This window comes from Hyla sarda, chromosome 12, assembly GCF_029499605.1.
Source record: "Hyla sarda isolate aHylSar1 chromosome 12, aHylSar1.hap1, whole genome shotgun sequence".
Lineage (NCBI taxonomy): Eukaryota > Metazoa > Chordata > Amphibia > Anura > Hylidae > Hyla > Hyla sarda.
This window is the reverse complement of record NC_079200.1, coordinates 36,799,390-36,824,864: the sequence shown is the minus strand read 5'-3', so window position 1 is coordinate 36,824,864 and position 25,475 is coordinate 36,799,390. Positions and strand designations below refer to the sequence as shown.

The window sequence follows — 25,475 nt, the reverse complement described above, 5'->3', positions numbered from 1 at the left end:
CCATTGTAAAAAAAAACACAAAACAGATTGCCTCCCCTGCAGGTAATTTGCAAACTACTTACTGGGGGTCCAATATATGGAGGGGGAGTACCTTAAGAGGGGGTTCTTTCAAAAGGGGAGGCTTACATGGGGCAAACTACATACAGGGTATCAAACTACCCGAAGAAGGGACCTTCCTACAGGTGGGCAAACTATTGACAAACTACTTACAGGGAGCCAACCACCTACTGAAGGAAACTACATAATAGGGAAAACTACCTACTGGGGGCACCAGCTTACTAAGGAGATAAACTATATACTGGGGACAACTACATATAGGGGAGTGTGGTGCCAGGAGAGAGAGAGAGTAATGGTGTCTGGGGTGTTGTGATGATAGTGTAGGGTATATTGGTATTAACCCTCAATTGTCGTGACGCCAGGCTGCGGTTTCCTCAATGTAATAGTCCTCCCGTCAACCGTCCCACAAATGGCATGGAGTAATAATGGAATGTCCACAGCAGATTTTATGAAGTAAACTTGAAGTAACTTTACTGCATATTTTATGCAATGGTATGGAACATAACAGTCTTTGAGAGAGAGAGATAACCGTGGTACAGGTTCCTCACAGGTTTGCTGGGACTCCAGGATCAATGAGCTTTGGTGCTAGCCACTGTGCTACTATTTTTAGAAGAATGGGATTTGTAGTAGTCACACAGTATTCAGTAGATTGAGCTCGGATAACTCACAGTTTTGTAGCTGTGGATTCTTAGGCTTTGGGCCTAGCTTGAATTGGTGCTGATGAGATGATGAGATGTGCTTGGCTTTATAGTGCAGGAACAAGAGAGTAAAAGAGAATTTAGTGGCTGCAGCCCCTTATATATTAAGGGAGTGGGACAAAGCTCATTGGTCAGCAGAACCTGTCATTCCTGACCCAGTGAACTCTGGGTATCACATGACCCAAAGGTCCTTAAACCGAAGTACAATTTCATTAAAAGCATGTGACCTCTAAGGTCCTATACAGAGGTATTCCTATATAACATATATATATATATATATATATATATATATATATATATATATATACAGTGGTCCCTCAACATATGATATTAATTGGTTCCAGGAGAACCATCATATGTTGAAACCATCATATGTCGAGTACACATGTCTATGTAAAAATAGTAATTGGTTCTGGGGCCTCGGAACCATTGTATGTTGAATACATATCTCTATGGGAAACTGCTAATTGGTTCTGGGATGACCATTGTATGTGGAGTGTATGGGGAGTGTTTAACAAACCAGGGTGCCTCCAGCTGTTGCACAACTACAACTCCCAGCATGCATGTACAGCCATTGACTGTCTGGGCATGCTGGGAGTTATAGTTTTGCAACAGCTGGAGGCACACTGATAGAAAAACATTGATGTATGGGGTGTATAGTGTGTATATGTATTGTATGTGATGTGTGACATCGCATACAGTACTGTACAGTTCTTTAAATACCTTCAGGGGGGACAGAATGTCCTCCATTACGATCCTGCCGACTACAGCTCTATAGGAAAGGAAGGGGAGCAGCTCATTGGATGCCTGCAGCAAGATGCTGCAGGCTATTGGCTATAGCTGCACTGGGGGGCGGGGCTTACACGGAGCTCACAGTGGAAGCCTGCGTGAGTTAGCAGGACAGCATGTGAGTAACAGGAGGCAGAACAGGGCACACGGGGCACATTAAACAACTATCGGTCAGTTGCTGAAGTTGTCAGCGCTGTCAGATAGCTGTTTGTACGATGGCCCCGACACACAGCAGCATCATATGTCGAGGCTGCCTTCAACATACGATGGGCTCTGAGAGGCCATCATATGTTGAAATGATCATATGTCGGGGCCATCATAAGTCGGGGGTCACTGTATATATATATATATATATATATATATATGCACACATTAAATACAATTTATATGAGGCGGCTAGGGGTTAGTTCTACAGGAGAGCCCTATTGACATGGAGGGACTCTGGCTGAGGGGACTTTAGACAAAGGGACAGGGCCAGGTCTTGTACAGGGACACCACAGGAGCACCTACCTAATGAGCGAAACTACCTACTGAAGCAATCTATATATCTTATATCTAATCTGATATATATCTACATAACCCCTCCCCACCTACCCACCTTCTTTACTGTGTGTGACACCAAAGGACGGGATTATTATTGTTTGAAACCCTGCCTAAAATGCGGAGCCTAAGATGTTTGTCTGGCAGGTTCTGCAGAGATAAGTTGTGGCTGTAAGTTCTGGTGGTATGAGCATATAAATGCATTGTAATCTCTAATAAGAACTTTATAGTCTGTAGTGGTCATGGTGTCATGGTAGGGGTCATGCTGTGGTGGAATTATTTGTGCATTTAATAGTGGTATCATTGGTAATTCCCTAAAAGATGCTTGGCAATTCCCCTGATGTAAATACGTTCATTCTTTCTGAGGACTCTGCATGGACTGCATAGGCGTCTATGAGATGGCACATTCCCATGCGTTTCTAGTGCCGGCATATTATGCGGACGCCTGCAGTCTCCGGAATGTCAGCACGGACATTCCGAAGTGTGAACATAGCCTTAATGTGGCCCTGGGCAGAAGGTGCCGCAATATAGGCATAAAATTAGGCAGGGCATAAGAAAAAATATTGTGCGGCATGCGACATGCACTACTTGCCCTTATGTATCTCCATGATACCCCTTCTCAAAAGTTCACAAATATGGTTATGAGCCAGGTCACTGTAAGTCTGCCCTAGACTAGACATTAAACTAGCCTGATACATTATATAGTATGAATCACTTGCCAGTCTTTGTGACCCAGCACCGTGCCCCCCCACACACCTAAAATTTCTGGGTGCACCCCTTTCAGTAATATCCAATTTATGCCAGCATCCAAGGTTTCCCAGCAGAACATTGACCATCACACTGTCTCTGCCAGATCATCTTCTTCCAATTTGATGTGCACACGCAGCGTTTAGCACAATGTAACAATCAGAGCAGGCTGCTTCTTTGCGTTGCTCTTGGACACATTGTAGGCTCTGATGGTAGACAAGGGTAAGTATGGGCCCTCTGAACAGTCTGCAGCCCTGTGTTTCCTGACTCCTATAGCAAACAGTAACTTTTTTATTTGCCATTTCCTCGACACTTACTCTTCTTTAAGATCAGACCAGATGGGCTAGCCTCCACCCTCCACACCAGGGCCGGACTGGGACTAAAATGCAGCTCTGGTGCACAAACCCCACATTCAGTATTGACTATCCCTTCAGCCTAATAGACAACGTTATAGCGATTAACCGTAAGCGCATCTTCAGGACATGCTCACAGTTAAGAGCAGCAATAAGTCAGAAGAATAAAAAGGACATTTCCTTACCCCCCCCCCCTCCTTCCCTGGCTCTGTTATTGCTAGGCACACAGACACCTAGGCCATAGTGAAGTGTGGTTTCTACAAGCAAGCAGCTATCCTTACAGCGTGGGCTAAAACAGGAACATGAAAAAGTGCGGGAAATTGTCAGCTCCAAGAAGGATTTTTTTTTCTTTGACAGAGGAGAATAACACTGAACAAGGGTCCTTCTGCATACGGATGGCCATAATAGGATCACACCCTAGTGGCATGATACAGTTGAATGTCCTGACCATGAGTGTAATGACCTGAACCAGCATCATCATAGTGACTAGACCCCAAGTCCTACTCTCTCTATGATTTCCTTGCCAAATAATTTGTAGCTGGAGGGCAATTCAACACCTTATCTTTTATATGTTCAGATACTGTTCTTCCATTCGCACAGTGACGGTCACAATAAGAGACCTGACAGGGACAAGCGACCCCATAATTATTTTCAGAAAGGTGACACTGCAAAAATATGTTTACCATGTGGAGAAGCAGAGATGCCTGGGTTATAAATAGGATGGCGCTCCTCTCTCTCACTGACTCTCTCTGCAATGAGGCTCTGACTTCCAGGACTGGAAGGGAATGTAAAAACCCATGTAAAATGGCCAAAGAGACCTTCCCCTACACGGCGACCACCCTACGAGCCCTGCAACAGCAGCGAGAACAGCTGGAGGACGAAGAACGGAGAAGGGCGGTGAGAAGTCAGTGTCTGACCCGAAGGTTGTTGGCTGACAGCCGGCCCTCGAACCCACCTGCCAACCGAAGACGCCAATATTGCCGGGATATTGCCATTCATAATGCCCTATACACAGGAGACGTGGATAGGATTAAAGGGATATTCAAAGAAGATGGTTCAGCGGAAGTGGTGGTGGAGACAGTCAGCGAGGAGCTCCAGTGGTCCCCGGAAATGGGTGAGAGAGAATCTGGGATGATCTGTTCACGGATATAAAGGGTTCTAGGATATAAAGGGTTAAATCTGCTAAACATCTTATCGTGACCATAAAGAAACGCCAGCTGCAAGGATGCTGGAACATACCCAGACATAGAGGAGGCAAGAATAGAGATAGATAGATACCGTAGATAGATATTAGATAGATAGATAGATAGATATGAGATAGATAGGTAAATAGATATGAGATAGATAAATAGATATGAGATAGATAGGTAAATAGATATGAGATAGATAGATAGGTAGATAGATAGATATGAGATAGATAGATAGATAGATATGAGATAGATAGATAGATAGATAGATATGAGATAGATAGATAGGTAGATAGATATGAGATAGATAGATATTAGATAGATACCGTAGATATGAGATATGTAGATAGATAGATATGAGATTGATATATACATAGATAGATAGATATGACATAGATATATACCCTTACATGAAGAAGTGTGTATATATATATATATATATATATATATATATATATATATATATTGGGCAACCTCCATGAACCCAGAGGCGTCTATGGTGCCCTCCTTATGCCTTATACAGATTCTTTTTGTTGGGTGTGATATATTCCAAAGAATTGTGCCCCTCTGTTATCGGGGTATTCTCCCCTAGATTGCCTCTGCGTTTTAATGTAATTGTGATATGTAGCGTTATGAATGTACCATATGGAGCAAAGACCCCCAACCTGCATCTCTATAGCTGTTGCAATACTACGACTGCCAACATGCCTAGATATGCTGGGGGTTGTTGTTGTGTAACATCTGGAGACACAGTTTGCAGAAAACATTACTGTATAATGCAATGGTGGTTGTGAAATCTGATCAATGGGACACTGATAGATATAGAGGAACCCTGCCTCCAAAAGAGGTTCTTTATCTATCTGTATGACGTCCTATCAAAGCTTAAAGGGGTACTCCGGTGGTTAATTTTTTTGACTATATGGCATCTTCTTTGTAAGTTTAGTTTTTTTGCAATATACATGTGTTATATGTTTTGGCAGCATGTATGTGTGTTTCTTACCTGTTTGTTGGGCAGGAAGTTCTGTAGTTCAGAGGGTTTTCCTTTACCGTTGTCCACAGTTCTGGTGGACAAGATGTCACAGTTTTTTTTTCTTTCTTCTCTGTCTGCATGAGAGGAATAAGCCACGCCCCCTCATCTCATCCAGCTGAGTACACAGCTCCTCCCCTCCCCCTGCTCTGTATTCTAAGGACACAGGTCTGCACAGAGAAGATAAGTGATATCTGAAGGGGAGGATGAGAAGGTGCACGAGCTGGGGATGTATGGACTGCAGGGGAATAAATCTCATACTGGGGATGATCTCTATATGTGAAGGGGGAGGGGGGGACTCCTGAATGACACATGCTGGGAGTTGTTGTCCCTGTTGTGTGTGTGTATGCTAGTGTTTACAAACCAGTGTGCCTCCAGCTGTTGTGTTGCAAAACTTCAACTCCCAGCATGCCCTGACTGACTTTGGGCATGCTGGGAGTTGTAGATTTGCAACAGCTGGAGGCACACTGGTTGGGAAACACTGTTCTAGCCTATTCAGCATACACATCATGTTACACTAGTGTTTCCCAACCAGTGTGCCTCCAGCTGTTGCAAAACTACAACTCCTACCATGCCCAAAGGCTGTCAGGGCATGCTGGGAGTTGTAGTTTTGCAACACCTGGAGGCACCCTGGTTGGGAAACACTGGTGTATACCCTACAGAGGTGTGGTGAACTACAACCCCCAGGAGACTACAGAGGTAGCATGCTGGTGTTATACCACAGACTGGAGACTCCTGAATGACACATGCTGGGAGTTGTAGTCCCTTTTGTGTGTGTATGACAGTGTATCCCAACCAAGGCTGATTATATTAGTGTGCTGTGTATAAGGATGGGTAGGATGGGTAAAGGGCGGAACAAACAAACAAACCAAAAAATGGAGCCGCCCCAAACCAGCAAGGCATGTGGCATGCTGGGATTTGTAGTTTTCAGCACAGCAAGAAACAGGAAATAGAAGCAAAGATAGGAAAACAAAGTGGGGGATAAAAAGACAACAAAGAACGTAAATAAGGTAGCCTAAACAACAAGAATAGAAATTAAACAAAACAAATAGGGTAAGTCACAAACCGAAAAACACCTTGACCACCGAAGTACCCCTTTAACCGGAGGGAGGAACTTCAACTACTAAAAATACCTCTCTACAAAATCACTATTCCAAAGAGTCAGAAGAACCTCAGACATAAGGGCATAAGGGCATGTTCACACGGTGGATTTTTCCCTAAACATAACCTCGGATGAATGCTGCAGGTTATTACTTTCTATGTCACGGTTCATGGTGCATATTAGCCGCATACAATGGGCTAAACCACGTGCTGGCTGTCCAGTTTGGGTATGTTTACACATGCTTCATACACTGCTTATTCAAGCTAATACGGTATTGTATTAGGTCTGGTAAAAGACAGCCATGTTTTCCTAGTCCTGTACAATTCCTTTAAGAATGATCAGCAGTCCCTGGTACGATACATTATATGGATCTAAGCCCAGTTCAGTAGAACCATTAAAGGTCTAGGTGTTGCAGCCATAATGCCGCCATATAACCATGAAGCCATTACTAAGGATTGTACTTCCTCCAGGTAGTACTGATATTTCTTTTGCTTTCTTTCCAGGCCTCTTTTCATTGATACCTAAGAAGTCACACACCAGTCCTCTGCGTATCACTGCCGGTCGGGGTTATTCGGAATGTGTACGTCACTTGATATGCCGTGGAGCAAACCCCAACACTCTAGCAGGTGGACGTGGTGCCCTTCATGACTCCTGTGAGGGCCGCCATACCGAGTGTACTCAACTGTTACTGAGTCGGGGAGCTGACCCCAATCTACAGAGTGAAGATGGCCAAGCGCCCCTCCACCTATGTACCACCAAGGAAACACTGGAGTAAGTACCTAGTATGGGAGGATGCTGGGCATATGAAGAGCAGCCATGATGATTGTGGGTAATGTTCGATTGGTGATTACTAGAACATCCAGTATTATTAGCAATAACTTGTGGAGACATTGTTATAATGGGCATACACAAGATTTACATGGCTTAAACTAACCCCTTATTCTTGAATACCGTACTAGAGCAGGGAGCCAATGGTGGGCTGCAGGGGCTTCAGGCTGCAACCTACGAGACTTGACAAAGGTCATCGTGATGTAGTAAAGTCCTCACACCTGTCTGTGCTGTGACTGCTGTCAGCACCGGCTGTATATTGAGCTGCTCTGCGTATTATGGGGTTGGGGTGAGTATTTAGTAAATTTTTTTAGGTAGTACAGTGACCCCTTGACCTACGATGGCCCCGACATACGATCATTTCAACATGCGATGGCCTCTCAGAGGCAGCATCAACATACGATGCTTTTGTATGTCGGGGCCATCGCATAAATGGCTATCCGGCAGCGCAGACTGCTTCAGCTGCCCCCGGATAGCCGTTTACGGTGCCCCGTGTGGTCCGCTGACGATCACTTACCTGTCCTCGGGGCTCCGGCGCGTCCTCTTCGGGATCCCCTCCATCATCGGCGCTCTCCATCGTCGTCATCACGTCGCTGCGCACACCGTCCCGTCATCCAATAGGAGCGGCGTGCGTAGCGACGTGATGGCGGCGACGGAGAGCGAGGATGCCGGGGAAGCAGAGGCCTTGCTGGAGCATCAGGGACACCCCGGGGACGCGGCGACAGCGATGGAAGGCGACATCCAGGGCAGCGGTGACGGTCCGGAGCGGCGGGGACAGGTGAGTACAACTTCCTCTAACAGTGGTCTACAACCTGCGGACCTCCAGATGTTGCAAAACTACAACACCCAGCATGCCCGGACAGCCAACGGCTGTCCGGGCATGCTGGGTGTTGTAGTTTTGCAACATCTGGAGGACCGCAGGTTGTAGACCACTGTCCTATACTTTACATTGCACGGATCCCTCAACATGCGATGGTTTCAACAAACGATGGTCCGTTTGGAACGGATTACCATCGTATGTTGAGGGACCACTGTATATATATATATATATATATATATATTCAAGAAAAAGCTGAGCGTTCGGGTGGCTACACACTATAATTGATGCTATGCCTTATACCGAGGTACTGAGTTGCACTATACCCGTAGTGCCAAAAATCAAAGGATAAAAACGGTATTAGGATTCAGACCTCAAGGTATAGGGTGAACTGGGAATGTAAGACTGGGGATGTAGCTGGTTGTACATAATGAATTATACTTTATTTAGATAAAATGTGACTGCCTGTTATCTGAGCTACAGATATAATACATATAATACATATAATACATATAGCACACTATATCATAAAACCTGGTAAAACCAAATATGGTCAAATATAGTTGCATAAAATGATGATACATACACAGATAATGCCACCTAGATTTGTGCCAATTTAAATGTCCAGTGTAATGTGCATATATAGGTTTTCAAAGTCTTGTTACATCCATAAGTTGGAATACACAGTGTGAAGCAAGTTGTGAGCGTTGTAGGTATGGTATGGGTATTCACCCGGCCTAACAGAAGGATATTACCTGCCAGTCAGATGTACATTGGTCCCTCAACATACAATGGTAATTAGAGATGAGCAAATTTACAGTAAATTAGATTCGTCACGAACTTCTCGGCTCGGCAGTTGATGACTTATCCTGCATAAATTAGTTCAGCTTTCAGGTGCTTCGGTGGGCTGGAAAAGGTGGATACAGTCCTAGGAGACTTTCTTAGCACTGTATCCACCTTTTCCAGCCCACCGGAGCACCTGAAAGATGAACTAATTTATGCAGGATAAGTCATCAACTGCCGAGCCGAGAAGTTCGTGACGAATCGAATTTACTGTAAATTCGCTCATCTCTAATGGTAATCCATTCCAAATGGACCATCCTTTGTTGAAACCATCGTATGTTGAGGGATCCGTGCAATGTATAGGACAGTGGTCTCCAACCTGCAGACCTCCAGATATTGCAAAACTACAACTCCCAGCACGCCCGGACAGCCGTTGGCTGTCCGGGCATGCTGGGAGTTGTAGTTTTGCAACATCTGGAGGTCCGCAGGTTGTAGAGCACTGTTAGAGGAAGTTGTACTCACCTGTCCCCGCTGCTCCGGACTGTCACCGCTCGTCACCGCTGCCCTGGATGTCGCCTTCCATCGCTGTCGCCGCGTCCCCGAGGTGTCCCCGACGCTCCGGCAAGGCCTCTGCTTCCCCGGCATCCTCGCTCTCTGTCGCCGCCATCACGTCGCTACGCACGCCGCTCCTATTGGATGACGGGACAGCGTGCGCAGCGACGTGATGGAGAGCGCCGGCAATGGAGGGGATCCCGAAGAGGACGCGCCGGAGCCCCGAGGACAGGTGAGTGACCATCACCGTAGCTCACGGGGCACATTAAACGGCTATCCGGTGGCAGCTGAAGCAGTCTGCGCTGTCGGATAGCCGTTTATGCGATGGCCCCGACATACAAAAGCATCGTATGTTGATGCTGCCTCTGAGAGTCCATCGTATGTTGAAATGATCATATGTCGGGGCCATCGTAGTTCGGGGGGTCACTGTATATATATTGAGGAGCCACTTTAACTGTATGTGGGACACGTAAGTATGATAATGCCACTAAGGGAGCAATATTATTGTAAAGGGCATTAAGTGGGCACTTAAGCTGTGCTGGCAGCACTATCACTGTGTAGAGGGGACTAGTACTCTGTTAATACTACAATGGAAGTAATAATGTTTTGTGGGGCCGTATGGGGACACTCTGTGTGTGGGGCACTTTAGTGTAAGGAGGTGCTAAGGCACTAAGGAAACACTATTGGGGCACTAAAGTAGCACTTTAGTTGTCAGGGGGCACTATTACTTTGAGGAGGCACAAAGTGAGCCAATTTGCTTTGTGCGGTAGCACTAAGGTGATATTTTAGCTCTATAATTGTCACGAGGGCACTTTTACTTTATTGGGGGACTGTTTTTGTGGAGGGCACTAATAAAGCACTATGTTGATTCCACGAAAGGAAATTATTTTGTGGGTCACCAAAACCCTCTGAGGCACCATCAGTCTGGAACTCTTACTTAGGTTTGAGGATACCAGCCGGCACATAAAGTGAACTATTCTGATTAGAGAAGATGCCCCCTGTGGTCACTGGAGGTAACTTAACCACTTTTATGGTCTGCAGAGCCTGTGTAGGACAGGTACCTACCAGTATATGAGCCCTCTATAGGGGTAAAATTAGTCTTTGTATAGTGGTTTTATTCAATAACCGTATTAGTTAATCACTATACGTTTGTAATACGTGGATCTAGTGCAGATTCGGTAACAGTATGGTGGAATTATCCTGTCACTATGTTGTGGTAATATCTGACTCTGGTGTTGAGGTCTTTAGTAAGAGTACGCTTGTATTATATAGTCACCATGTGGTGGGAATATGTGGTCCTGGGATTGAGGTCTTTAGTAAGAGTACGCTTGTATTATATAGTCACCATTTGGTGGGAATATGTGGTCCTGGTGTTGAGGTCTTTAGTAAGAGTACGCTTGTATTATATAGTCACCATGTGGTGGGAATATGTGGTCCTGGGGTTGAGGTCTTTAGTAAGAGTACGCTTGTATTATATAGTCACCATGTGGTGGGAATATGTGGTCCTGGTGTTGAGGTCTTTAGTAAGAGTACGCTTGTATTATATAGTCACCATGTGGTGGGAATATGTGGTCCTGGTGTTGAGGTCTTTAGTAAGAGTACGCTTGTATTATATAGTCACCATGTGGTGGGAATATGTGGTCCTGGTGTTGAGGTCTTTAGTAAGAGTACGCTTGTATTATATAGTCACCACGTGGTGGGAATATGTGGTCCTGGTGTTGAGGTCTTCTTTGATATATGTGAACCGGTGTTATATAGTTACTATGTGATGGTAATGTGGGGTGCCACTGTGGTGAGTGGCGGGGCCACGGGTGTTGCAGTGTGAGTGTTGGGATCAGATGTTATTAACCCCGGGGGTCGGATGGTATTAACCCCTATGTGTTTGTGACACCAGTGTGGTTTTCGGGTTCTGGAACACCACATGCTCGGATTCTCCACTATCCCATGGGCTAGTAGTGAATAAAGAGTCCACAACCAGTTGAGGGTAAACGGAGGCTTTACTGAGTAGAAGACAGGTGTAATTATCTTCACAGCTAAGGCCAGAATTCCCAGAGAGGTGGCCAGTACCCAGAGGACCTCTAAGCTTGCTGGACCAATACTTGTAATAAACTTGGCTTGTAACTAGACTTGACTAACTTCAGTGACAGCAGACATAGACCTATAGACTTACTGGAGAGTTGTAGCTTTGTGGTACACCAGATGCTGAACACTTATCCTGGGTTCTCTGGTAGCAGCTTCTGCAAAGACTTAGATGTTGTAGCAATGAGCACTTAACTCAAAGAGAGTGAATTAAAGATGGCCACCCTTTATATAGTGGGGGCTGAACTAAAGCCCATTGGTCAAGCTGTGGGTCATAGGTTAAAGCTGGTGCTCTCTGGAAATACATGTGACAACAAATCATATAACTGCATAACATGTGACAGGATTACTCACAGGTCCTTGAGACCTCCCCAGATCCTGTATACTATGTAGACATAAGGATCCTGTATATGCTCTTAAAGTTGGTGTATGTACCTTTACTGAATTAACAGGAAGACAAGGGGAGTCCCTGAAGGGGAGCCACCAGGTCACTGAGGGACTCAACCTGACAGGGCCTACAGGTAATACAGGAACGTGTACCTGTACTGGGACGTCACAGTAATATGTGGTCCTGGTGTTGAGGTATTATTTGGTAATAGTAAGTTTGTGTTATATACACCCTGTTCCAAATTATTATGTAAATGATATTTAAGTGTCACAAAGATAAAATATTTTGTTTTTCAGTGTAACTCATGAATGACATTGTGTCTCAGGCTCTTTTGATCACTGAAAACAATCTCGGACATCTGTGATAATTAGATTGCCCGGGGAGCCCAATATAAGGAAAAACTACTAAAGGTTGGTGTTCCCCATTATTAAAAAGACACAATTTTCAAAAAATATGGGGAAGAAAAAGGATCTCTCTGCTGCCGAATAGAGGGAAATAGTTCAATGCCTTGGACAAGGTATGAAAACATTAGATATTTCAAGAAAACTTAAGTGTGATCATCGCCCTATTAAGAGATTTGTGGCTGATTCAGAGCACAGACGGCTTTGTGCAGATAAAGGCACATTGAGGAAGATTTCTGCCAGATCCATGCATCAGATCAAGAAAGCAGCTGTAAAAATACCATTACATAGCAGCAAATCGATATTTGAAGCTGCTGGTGCCTCTGGAGTCCCACGGACATCAAGGTGTAGATTTCTCCAGAGTCTTGCAACTGTGCATAAACCTTACATTCAGCCACCACTAACCAATGCTCACAAGCAGAAATGGCTGCATTGGGCAGAAAAATACATGAAGACTAATTTTCAAACAGTCCTGTTCACTGATGAGTGCCGTGCAACCCTGGATGGTCCAGATGAATTGAGTAGTGGATGGTTGGTGGACGGCCACCTTGTTCCAACAAGGCTGCTACGTCATGTTTTGGGCCAGAATCATGGGAAGAGAGCTGGACAGACCCTTTAGGGTCCCCGAAGGTGTAAAGATGACCTCTGCAAAGTATGTGGAGTTTCTGACTGACCACTTTCTTCCCTAGTACAGAAGGAAGAACTATGCTTTCTGTAATAAAATCATCTTCATGCATGAGAGCATCCTCAAGCAAAAGATCTATGAGGGTGGGAGGCAGTTTACATCCAAACAGCAGTTCTGGGAGGCTATTCTGACATCTTGCAAACAAATTCAAGCAGAAACTGTCCAAAAACTCACAAGTTCAACGGATGCAAGACTTGTGAAGCTGCTATCAAATAAGGGGTCCTATGTTAAAATGTAATGTGACCTGTTAAAATGTTTAAAAAGTTAAAATGTAGTTAAAAGTTTGATTGAAATAACTTTTGATTTTGGTAAATAAGCTGCAAACACAACAAATGACAATTTTCAGTTCTTTACAATCTATAAAGTGTTTTGAAAAAGTTTTTTATGTTTAAAAAAATACTGTTCTCATCTTTGTACAATAATATTGAATTGTACTCTTAATAGTTGATAACATGAGAATTATGCTGACTTATTTACATCAATTATTTAGGGAAATGAGAAAAAAATGTATAATTTGTAACAGGGTGTAGTCACCATGTGGTGGTAATATGTGGTCCTGGTTTGGAGATACTTAGCGCCTGTATTACTGGATGCAGTGTACAGTATGGTAGTGTGGTACTCTGGAGGGGTAATGGTGTCTTGGGTGTTGCAGAGTGGTAGTGTAGGGTATTGGTATTAACCCTTTGTTGTCGTGACGCCAGGGTGAGGTTTCCTTAGGGTAATGGTCCTACTGCCAACCGTCCCACAAACGGCAGGGAAAAATAATGTCCACAGCAGATATTGATGAAAACCGGAATAAACTTTACTGCATATTTTATGCAACCGCTGGTAACAAAACAGTCTTTGTATAGAGGTCCATAGTTCAGGTTCCTCACAGGTTTGCTGGGACTTCTTAGTACAATGAGCTTTGGTTTGCTAGCCACTGTGCTACTGATTTTAAGATAATGGAGTTGCAGTAGTCACACAGGATTTTAGTAGTTTTGAGCTGGATGACTCGCGGTTTAGTGGCTGCGGAAGATAAGGCTTCAGGCCTAGCTTGAATTGATGATTTGTGCTGAGATTAGTGCTGCTTGATAGTCCGGAACTAAGAGAGCAAATTTAGTGGCAGCAGACCCTTATATATTAAGGGGTGGGACAAAGCTCATTGGATAGCCAAACCTGTCAGTCCTGACCCATGGAACTCTGGGTATCTCACATGACCCAAAGGTCCTTAAACCATAGCATAACATAAATTAAAGGCACGTGACCTCTAAGGTCCTATACAGAGGTATCCTAGATTAATTAGATATATAAATATTTACATTAAATATTACAATATTAAGAGGCGACTAGGGGTTAGCCCTTCAGGAGAGCCCATTAGCATGGAGGGACTCTGGCCGAGGGGACTCCAGGCAAAGGGACAGGACCAAGTCCTGTACAGGGACACCACAGTAGGATAAGCAGAGGATGCACTGGTAGCTGTATCCTCTGCTCAGCAAAGTCTCTCGTACTATACACAGCCTGTCCTGTTACTCCTACCGACAACTACTACTGTTAGTGGTGTTTTCTCCCAGTACAGCACTGCTGGGACAGGCAGGGTATGTTATACAGCAGTGTTTTTTCCATCCAGTGTGCCTCCAGCTGTTGCAAAACTACAACTCTCAGCATGCCCGGACAGCCTTTGGCTGTCCGGGCATGCTGAGAGTTGTAGTTTTGCAACAGCTGGAGGTACACTGGTTGGGAAACACTGCTATACAGTGTAGCAGACATTGCTGAGCAGAGGATGTGGCTGTTGGCGTTCTCCCTGCCCCCTGTTCAGCCATCTGTAGAGGAAGCTATAAGAAAGAGGGCAATGCAGTGGGTACAATATTAAAAACCCAATCAAGCTTCATAATAAAAAAAAATTCTGTACGTCTCTGATTTCATCAGACGCCATGTTCCACTAAATGCTGCATAACAGAGCAATTTTCCCTAACAGATATACTGGATACATCGACCTGGTTTATATATATATATATATATATATATATATATATATATATAACTATTACATCCATTTTCCTTGCTCTATTTCAGGTGTGCAAAATTGCTTTTGGGATACGGGGCCCTGGTCAGCCTTCCCTGCCATTACACCCGTGCCACGCCGCTACATGTGGCTTCTGTACGAGGCCTGGAAGAACATGTGGCCTTATATCTGAGCCTTGGTGCTGACCCGTGTGCCCGCAATCGCGAGGGTGAGACACCTCTGAATGCAGCCTGCGCTGCTTGCGATTCCCCTCACCAATACGCTCGCTATTTGAGGGTGGCAGAAATGCTCCTGAAAGCCGGAGGGGATGCCAGGATGCCAGGGAAGAAGGGCCACGGACCCCTGCACAATGCCAGTTCCAATTGCCACCTAAAGCTGGTACAGATGCTGCTGGACCATGGGGCATCTGTCAATGTGACCAATAGTGCTGGTTACACGCCTCTGGACTGTGCTTTGCAGGTGTGCACAGATTATCCTGATGAAGATCTCCATCACTTGGTGCAGACGCTACTCAATCACGGCGCAGCGCCCCCTAATGTCAAGGTCAGTGTGAACTGTCATTCCAAATCCATGAATTTTAGATGAGCTTTTATTAAATGATTCACAAGATGACAAACTCAGCTCTGATGAGTAGCATCTATTATGCAAAATACTATGTAGATGTAGTATGTGCATCTGTTACAGTTAAAACTAGTTTTTAGTTAAAACTGCTTTTCCCTAGTGAAAACTAGTTTTGACTAAATGCCTTTGTAAAAACTAGTATTGACTGCTCTTCCCCAGTGAAAACTAGTTTTGACTGAACGTCTTTGTGAAAACTAGAATTGGCATTTTTTTTTCCTAGTTAAAACCAGTTCTTATTGAACGCCTTTGTTGAAACACCAGTTTTTACTAAACACCTTCGTACAAACTAGAATTTACTGCTAATCAAAAACCAAATGTCAATTGAAACTTGTATAAAGTAGAGAAAACTAGTTTTATCAAAATGACTCAGTTCAAACTGTTTCCGCTGAGGTCAGAGTTCACCTAGCTCACACGTGGTGCTTGAGAAGCATTCTAAGGGTAGGTTCACACGAGCGGATCCCCAGCGAGTATTACGCTGCAGATCCGCCACTGAAGGACCGTTGTATGCTGCCTTTACAGGAGCCTGATCGGAGCGGCAATACGCCACTACAAGCAGACACACTGAAGCGGTGTACTCGCACACATCGCGGCCGCTCCCCCTGCTCCATGAGCTAGGCCGAGAGCTGACGCAATGTGCAAGTATATCACACATCGCAGTGTGTCTTCTAGTAGCGGCGTATTGCTGCTCCGAGCAGGCACCTGTAAAGGCAGCATACAGTGTAATACGCGCTGGGGATCTGCTCCTGTGAACGTACCCTTATTGGTTGTGCGACATCGCCTAACTAGGAAAAGGCAGTCAATTCTAGTTTTCACAAAGGCATTTAGTCAAAACTAGTTTTCACTAGGGAAAACCAGTTATAACTAAAAAACTGGTTTTAACTGCTTTAGCTTGTCCACATGGTTTATGTAGACTTCTAATTATATATGCTATTCAATGCGCACAAATGTAGCAGAGCTGGGTTGGTAATATTACAATTGTTTGGCCACTGAAAACCTTTATCACCTATCCACATTTGGTGTGCATCCAAATATTAAGGGTGCCAATAATTTTGTCCAGACCATTTTTGGAGTTTGATGTGAAGTTCTGTTATGCTGATGGAATGTAATCTCTCAAACACTGTATTTATATTTGATAGTATTGCGTTAAGGGGGTCTCTGTAGAGTAGGGGGCTACCACAAGCCAACAGGTCACTAGTATAGGAAAAAGGGGAAATAAGCGTCACAGCTTCACCTATGAGATGCCAGAAAGATGCCCTGGCCTAGAGGGTCTCCCCTAGAAATAGTTATCAAGTACATGGCCTGCTATTATAGTTTCGGGTTATGCCATCCACAATAGAAGGGTCAGATCTTTTTTAACCCCTGCTATGACCCAATTCTCCACCCTTTGTTCACCTGCAATGACGTTCTTTTGGATAGGGAAGACTTGTAAAAAAAAAAGGATCAGAACAACCAGGCCAGGTCCTACCCTCTCCAAGGTATAAATGTTACCCTTACCCTATATAACTGTTTCCCAACATAACCTTTGGCTGTCCGGGCATGCTGGCAGTTGTAGTTTTACAACAGCTGAATGCACCCTGGTTGGGAAACACTGCCTTAAATACTTGACTTACATATGGGCATACATATTAGATAACTTTTAGCTTTGTCAATATCTATTTTTCCCTATCTCTCTATTCACATGCATGCTCAGTTTAGCTGAGCGTACATGTTTTCTTTATTTATTTTTTTAAGGAGAGCAGGGATAAGATCCTGCCAGGCACCAATAGCAACAGGTTACCTTGGCTGTATTCCAACATGCCTGATCCTTCTCTCTCCCAACATCATCTGTCAGGGAGAGAGTCAGGAGGCCCCCATATGCATTACAAATCCTGGCTCTTATAGTGGTAGTGGCACAATATTCATTCATGCCACTACTACTTCTGCAGATTGGTGGGGGAAGCCAGTCATACAGTGGTTCAGTTGTTTTCTGCTTTATGCTAGGCCAGTGTTTCCCAAACAGCGTTCCTCCAGCTGTTGCAAAATTACAATTCCCAGCATGCCCGGACAGCCAAAGGCTGGAGCCACCCTGGTTGGGAAACATTGGGAGTCCAGTGGAAGTATAAATGGATATTTTGTAAATTCTCATATCTGTACTGTGCCCACAGATGTGGCGATGCTGTGCCGCTTCACCTCTGGCCTTTGAGATCCTTCTCAACTCGTATGACCGAATACCAGCAGGGGATTTCTGGGTAGAAGCGGTGCCCCCGGAAGTAAGGGAGGTAAGAAAGACGGGTTTTGTTTATCTTTTTGTAATAAACCCAAAATCAGGCACTGGTACCATAGGCAAAGCACATGGCACCTACCACTAATCAACAGCTTCAATCAGTGTTCCCCAACATGTGGTTCTCCAGATGTTGAATAACTACAATCCCCAGCATGACCTGACAGCCAAAGACTGCAGAGACTGTAAGGGAATGCTTGGAGTTGGAGTTCTGCAACAGCTGGAAAGTTACCTGTTTAGGGAACACTGCACTAAGACTGTCAGGAATGATAAGAAGTAGTTATGCAAGAGCTGGAGAGCCCCAGGTCGAGGAACACGGCCCTAAGGCTAAGTTTCCACTTGGTTTTTTGTGTTTTTCCCCCATAAAAAAACCAAAACTGTCCAAAGAAACACTGCGGCCAAATGTTAACTATAAATCCATGGGAAATTGCAATATTCTTTTTCCACTTTGCATTTTTCAGTTTGGCGTTTTTTTTGATCCTTTTGGTGTTTTTTCACTCTTTTTTTTTTTTTTTTAGCTCCTTGGCGGCTTTGCAAGGTTGCAGCATGTTGAGCCTATGGCATTTTTTTCCCCAGACATTGTGGCGTTTTTCTCCCATAGAAGTCTATGGGAGTAAAAAAACATCAAGACAAACGACATGTGGGTTTTAACTTTGGTATTTTTTTTGTGTTTTTTTTATTTTTTTTTGGACTTTAGCGATCCAAAAAAGTGATGAAGATACCTTTTTAATAAAATTTCTTAGGGTACCATTTAAAAAAATATTAAAAAAAAGATACAGTAGTGATGGAAAAGATTGTATTTAACAATTTATCTTTATATAATGAAATGTTCATACATTTTTAAACAGGGATCAATTTATATGTGCGGGCAGAGCACTAAAAATGTAGCCGACAATAATAAAAATGTAATATGTGTGTGTGTTTTTCACTTTTTTAAATACAATTTTTAGGTAGTACTACTACTCCCAGCATGGAACACACTGTTCCATGATGAGAGTAGTAGTACCTGTACTAATCGCCCTGGGTCTGTTGCGATCCTTCTGGATAATGTATAGATGCGGCCGGCCGCTCTTCTATGGTCCCCTGCACTGCCGTATATATACACCTATTCATATTTCCCACAGAGAGCTGTGATTGGCCACATGGTTCCAGCCAATCACAACTCTCTGCAGGAAATATGAATAGGTGTATATATATATATATATACACGGTAGTGCAGGGGACCATAGAAGAGTGGCCGCGTCTATACATTAGACAGAAAGATCACAGCAGGTGTCAGGAGTGACACTCGCTGCGATCTGTCTATTAATGCAGGTACTACAGTTCCCAGCATGGAGCAAAGTGTGATCCATGTTGGGAGCAGTAGTACCTGCAGTTAAGGACAGATCACAGTGGGTGTCACTCCTGACACCCGCTGCGTTTGTCCTTCATCCCTGAGGTGTGGAGCGGCTTTCTCCTGCGTTCGAATCTCTGCTCTGTACTCCGGCCACTCACCATTCATATTTCCCTCCCTTCCCTCTGGGCAGAAAATATGAATGAGTGAGGTGAATTTCTATTCCCATCACTAGCCGGCTTGGAGTACAGAGCAGAGATGCAAACGCTCTATAGAGCCGCTCCACATCTCTGCAATAAATAGGACAATTGCATCGGGTGTCAGGGCGATCTGTCTGTTAATACAGGAACTATTACTCCCATCATGGAGTAGTAGTTCCTATTCCTAGGCATTTTTAGTGCCTTGTCCACCCACATAAATTGATCCTTGATAAAAAAAAAATTTTTATATTTTGTTATAAAAAATATTAATTTTGTTAAAAAAAAAATGTCATCACTACTGCATTCTTCTTTTTTATTTTATTTTATTTATTTATTTATTTTTACCCAACAAATTTTGAAAAAAAAAACTCCTAAAGGGGCCAAAAAATGCAATTTCCACCCAAAGACAAAAAACGCCAGAAAAAATGCAAGAAAAAAACACCAAACATAGGACAATGCTGTGGCGTTTTTGTCTTGCTTTTTTGGGGCCACAAAAAAAACAAGTGGAAACTTAGCCTAAGGCTGTCCGAGCATACTGGGAGTTGTAGTTATGCAACAGCTGGAGTGCTACAGGTTGTGAATGCTGCATGATGGGAGTTGTAGTTTTGCTACAGGTGGACAGTCACTGGTAGATCTCGCAGATATTGTCTCCCCTCATAGACGGGAATGTCTGAGGAGCGGAAATCCACCAGAACATTGAGCAGATTTTCCGGGCGGAAAGGTCGCCTCGAAATCTCCACAGTGTGCACTGTGCAGTGGAATCCCAGTGCCATCAATGGGACTCTGCTGCACCAGAATTTCCGAGTGGATTTTCAAAACAGAATTCTGATCGTAAATTCCGTAGTGTGAACCCTGACCGAAAAGAGACAATCCTATTAGTCACTATAGAACAGAAGGAAACCTACTAATATACACCGCTCAAACAAATAAAGGGAACACTAAGATAACATCCTAGATCTGAATGAATGAACTAATCGTATGAAATACTTTCGTCTTTACATAGTTGAATGTGCTGACAACAAAATCACACAAAAATTATCAATGGAAATCAAATTTATCAACCCATGGAGGTCTGGATATGGAGTCACACTCAGAATCATAGTGGAAAACCACACTACAGGCTGATCCAACTTTATGTAATGTCCTTAAAACAAGTCACAATGAGGCTCAGTAGTGTGTGTGGCCTCCACGTGCCCGTATGACCTCCCTACAATGCCTGGGCATGCTCCTGATGAGGTGGTGGATGGTCTCCGGAGGGATGTCCTCCCAGACCTGGACTAAAGCATCCGCCAACTCCTGGACAGTCTGGGGTGCAACGTGGTGTTGGTGGATGGAGCGAGACATGATGTCCCAGATGTGCTCAATCGGATTCAGGTCTGGGGAACGGGCGGGCCAGTCCATAGCATCAATGCCTTCCTCTTGCAGGAACTTCTGACACATTCCAGCCACATGAGGTCTAGCATTGTCTTGCATTAGGAGGAACCCAGGGCCAACTGCACCAGCATATGGACTCACAAAGGGTCTCAGGATCTCATCTCGGTACCTAATGGCAGTCAGGCTACCTCTGACAAGTACATGGAGGGCTGTGCGGCCCCCCAAAGAAATGCCACCCCACACCATTACTGACCCATTGCCAAACCGGTCATGCTGGAGGATGTTGCAGGCAGCAGAACGTTTTCCACGGCGTCTCCAGACTCTGTCACGTCTGTCACATGTGCTCCGTGTGAACCTGCTTTCATCTGTGAAGAGCACAGGGTGCCAGAAGTGTGATTGACTTGGAGTTACATTGTGTTGTATAAGTGTTCCCTTTATTTTTTTGTGCAGTGTACTTCCTTTAATGCCTTACAACTTAAGATCACTGCTTGCTGTTAGTGAATGTGAACATTCTTGCTCATAAACTGAAAATGTACCGATCGTATCACAGATAAACATAGGGGGATATTTATCAAGCTTTTTACACTGTTTTTCAGTTTTTCAGTGAAAGTTTGTTGCAGAATTGTCAACCTTGTGCAAAGAGTGTGTCGCTTTCTGTTAAAAGGAGTTTGACTAAACTGACTTAGACACATACTATTTTTCACTTTGCAGTGGTAAGATATTTATGACGTGTGACTTTTCTTATAAAAGATAAAATACACCAGCCCAGACCTGGCTTACAAAACTTATGTAGACAGCATTTAAAAAAGAAAGAAAAAGTCGCACGGGTGAAAAAAGTCTCAGAGAAGGAGTCATACAAAGTTGTGCTTCAAAGTGAAATTTCACAAAAATGTGCACTAGCCGCACATTTATCACAGGCCATGCACCATTTAAAGGGGTACTCCACTGGCCAGCATCACTCACCATGCATTCACTTCCTCCCTGAGTCTGCTGTGCTGGGTCTCTTCATCCAATCACTGCAGGCTGCCCTGTAACCCCCTCCTCTCTGTTTTCATGCTGCAGTCTGATAGGACAGGAGTGAGCACAGACGAGTGTTAGTCTTGCCCTCACTTGTTGGCTGCTTTGTCCCAGTCTGTGCTTCAGCTGGGACAAAGATGATGCTGCAGCTGGGCAGGATTATGTTCTGGATTGTATGGGGACCCCTAGTGGTCTTTTATAGAAATTATGGCTTCTAGAAGAAGGAAATACTTTTTTCTTATTAAGTATATTAGAAATGTAAAAGGGGCACTCTGCTGCACCAACGTTTAGAACATTTTGTTCCGAATGCTTGGAGCGGGCAGCGGGGGTCGTGGCGTCACGGCCACACCGTGGACTCCCATAGACTTGCATTGAGGGGCGTGGCCGTGACATCATGAGCCCCCGCACCCAGCATTCTAAAGGAACACCAGGTGCTGCCCAGAGATCTGCAGCTGGGACCCCCATGCGATAAGACATCTAGAGGATAGGGGATAAGATGTCTAGGGGAGGAGTACCCCTTTAACGTTTTGCCAAGATGTACAACATATAAAAAGTTTTTAAAGGGGTACTCCAGTGGAATATTTTTTTTTTTTAATCAACTGATGCCAGAAAGTGAAACAGATTTGTAAATTACTTCTATTAAAAAATCTTAATCCTTCCAGTACTTATTAGCTGCTGAATACTACAGAGGAAATTATTTTCTTTTTGGAACACAGTGCTCTCTCCTGCCATCACGAGCACAGTGCTCTCTGCTGAGGAGAAAATCCCCATAGAGAACATATGCTGCTCTGGACAGTTCCTAAAATGGGCAGAGGTGTCAGCAGAGAGCACTGTGGTCATGATGTCAGCAGAGAGCTCTGTGTTCCAAAAATAATATAATTTCCTCTGTAGTATTCAGCAGCTAATAAGTACTGCAAGGATTAAGATTTTATTAATAGAAGTAATTTACAAATCTGTTTAACTTTCTGGCACCAGTTGAATTTTAAAAAATAGTTTTCCACTGGAGTACTCCTTTAATTTTGACCGTGCCCATTGACAATACCCTGCTCACATGGCTGCTTTCTTTCACAAACAGCACCACAGATGTCCATGGGTTGTCTGGTATTGCAGCTCAGCTCTGAAGTGAAGAGGGCTGAGCTGCAATACCACAACCAACCTGGGAACAGGGTGGCACTGTTTTTAGACAAAATGAGCCATAACTTTCTAATCCAAAAGCTAGAACTGTGCCGAATTAGTTGTCACCTAGCTTTCCCAGCTATAGCTCTACCCAAGATTCATGGCCACATGCTGGTTATTCTTAAGTCCCATAACAACATCTTCTTTGTTTGCAGGAACATCTCGCATTTTACGAGTCCGTCCAGCAAGTGGCAAATCAGCCTCGTCGTCTCCAGCACCTCGCACGTTGCGCTGTGAGGAAACTATATAATGGGCAGTGCCACCGGGCAATTCCAGACCTAGGACTACCGGCTACCCTCACTGCATACCTCCTGCTGTTTCCAGAGGGAATCATCCACTAAACTTTGTAAACTAGGAACAACTGCACAGTGAACTGTCCACAAGATGGCACTGGTGTGTCCAAAAGAAAAACTTACTGTATACTGGGATGGCAAAAAGCCCAGGAATATTCAGCTTCTGTATGACCGGAATAGAGGCTTTCTTATGCCATCTCTAATGCATGTAGTAAAGGGTGAAAAAGGGGACTTAAAGGAGTACTCCAGTGGAAACTATTTTTAAAAATTCAACTGGTGCCAGAAAATTAAACAGATTTGTAAATTACTTCTATTAAAAAATCTTAATCCTTGCAGTACTTATTAGCTGCTGAATACTACAGAGGAAATTATTTTCTTTTTGGAACACAGAGCTGTCTGCTGACATCATGACCACAGTGCTCTCTGCTGACACCTCTGCCCATTTTAAGAACTGTCCAGAGCAGCATATGTTCTCTATGGTGATTTTCTCCTTCTCTGGACAGTTCCTAAAATGGCCAGAGATGTCAGCAGAGAGCACTGTGGTCATGATGTCAGCAGAGAGCACTGTGTTCCAAAAAGAAAACCATTTCCTCTGTAGTATTCAGCAGCTAATAAGTACTGGAAGGATTAAGATTTTTTAATAGAAGTAATTTACAAATCTGTTTAACTTTCTGGCATCAGTTGATTTAAAAAAAAAAAAAAAGTAGAATTTCCCAGAAGCAGTATGGTTTTCAGAAATGGCTACTAGATTTAGGCATTGCTTACCTACTGTTTAGCTTTGGTCAATGACTCCAGCTTATCTGCATAGTTTATGATGCGTCTAAAGTTGTCTGTCCTATAGCACAAAAAGAAAAAAGGAATCGCTGCATAAAGTGCACACCCAAAAGGAAATCAATAAACGAATATATCTTTATTTTAGAAAAAGGCACAGTTAAAAAAGCTCACAAGTGAGCAAAGCACAACATGGGGAGGGGTAGCAAACCACAGACAGAGGAGCAGCTGGATAAATTGTGCAGGACAGGACAGACAGGATCCCACGCGTTCTCTCACACCACGGTGACTTCCTCAGGGGTGTGACTTCCAGCTGCTCCTCCGTCTGCGGTTTGCTACCCCTCCCCATGTTGTGCTTTGCTCACTTGTGAGCTTTTTTAATTGTTTTTAGATGTCCTTGTTGTCTTATAGTTATATACATGTGCCTTTTTCTAAAATAAAGATATATTCGTTTATTGATTTCCTTTTGGGTGTGCACTTTCAAAAAATTCCTTTTTTCTTTTTGTGCTATATTACATGTTTTCGCTGTTAGTAGCACCCCTATTACATTATTTGATAGGTTGAGCCGCCCCCTTTTACTTATGAAATAAAGTTGTCTGTCATCACCCTTTTAATGCGAGGTTCAGGTTGTCTTCCCACCCCCATGCTTTACACTGCAGTCTGTGTGTTCAGATAGACTGCTTAAGGGTACGTTGACACGCGCAGATTTTTTAGCGGGGTTTTCTGCTGCGTATTTGAAAGTGGGCGGGCTCTTCTCGCGGCTGTCCGCAGCCGATTTTCCACGGTGGAATGTACACTGCGGTAAAACCGCCGCAAGCCCCATTGAAGTCAGTAGGGACTGTGGCGGATTTTCCACAGCGTAAATTCCACCGTGAAAAATCTGCTGCGGACAGCCGAGAAGAGCCCGCCCCCTTTCACATACGCAGCGGAAAACCCGCTAAAAAATCTGCGCGTGTGAACGTACCCTTAGAGTGCGTTCACACGCTAGTAACTAGCAGCGGGTTTCCCGCTGTGAGTTATGCTACCATTCATTTGAATGGGTCCGCGGAGAGTCCGCAAATCTGACACTATTGCCGACTGTATATGGACCCATTTAAATGGTAGTGTAACTCGCAGCGGGAAATCCGCTGCTAGTAATAGCGTGTGAACACACCCTTATAGCATATTGTACAAAACTACCTGTTACAAAACTACACTGCGTAGACAGCCTTCGGCTAGTTTTGCAACAGCTGAAGGCACCTGGGTTGGGAAATGCTATTCTATAGGTGTTTCCCAACCAGGGTGCCTCCTGTTGTTGCAAAACTACAACTCCAAGCATGCCCGGACAGCCAAAGGCTGTCCGGGCATGCTTGGAGTTGTAGTTTTGCAATAACTGGAGGCACCCTGGTTGGA

General features: G+C 44.1%; 1 protein-coding gene across 2 annotated transcripts; it reads left to right on the top strand.

Moving 5' to 3' along the window:
* Positions 1-69: 69 nt before the first annotated feature.
* On the top strand, positions 70-23,569 carry ASB16 (ankyrin repeat and SOCS box containing 16). Of its 2 annotated transcripts, none has more exons than XM_056549055.1 (5): positions 70-182; positions 7,004-7,271; positions 15,089-15,581; positions 17,804-17,917; positions 23,175-23,569. In XM_056549055.1, the coding sequence occupies exons 1-5, from the start codon at positions 77-79 to the stop codon at positions 23,358-23,360; spliced, it is 1,167 nt and encodes a 388-aa protein (XP_056405030.1). In that variant the 5' UTR covers positions 70-76; the 3' UTR covers positions 23,361-23,569. The 2 variants fall into 2 exon arrangements, with proteins under 2 accessions (XP_056405030.1, XP_056405029.1); XM_056549054.1 differs by lacking the exon at positions 70-182 and adding an exon at positions 3,917-4,298.
* Positions 23,570-25,475: the final 1,906 nt, after the last annotated feature.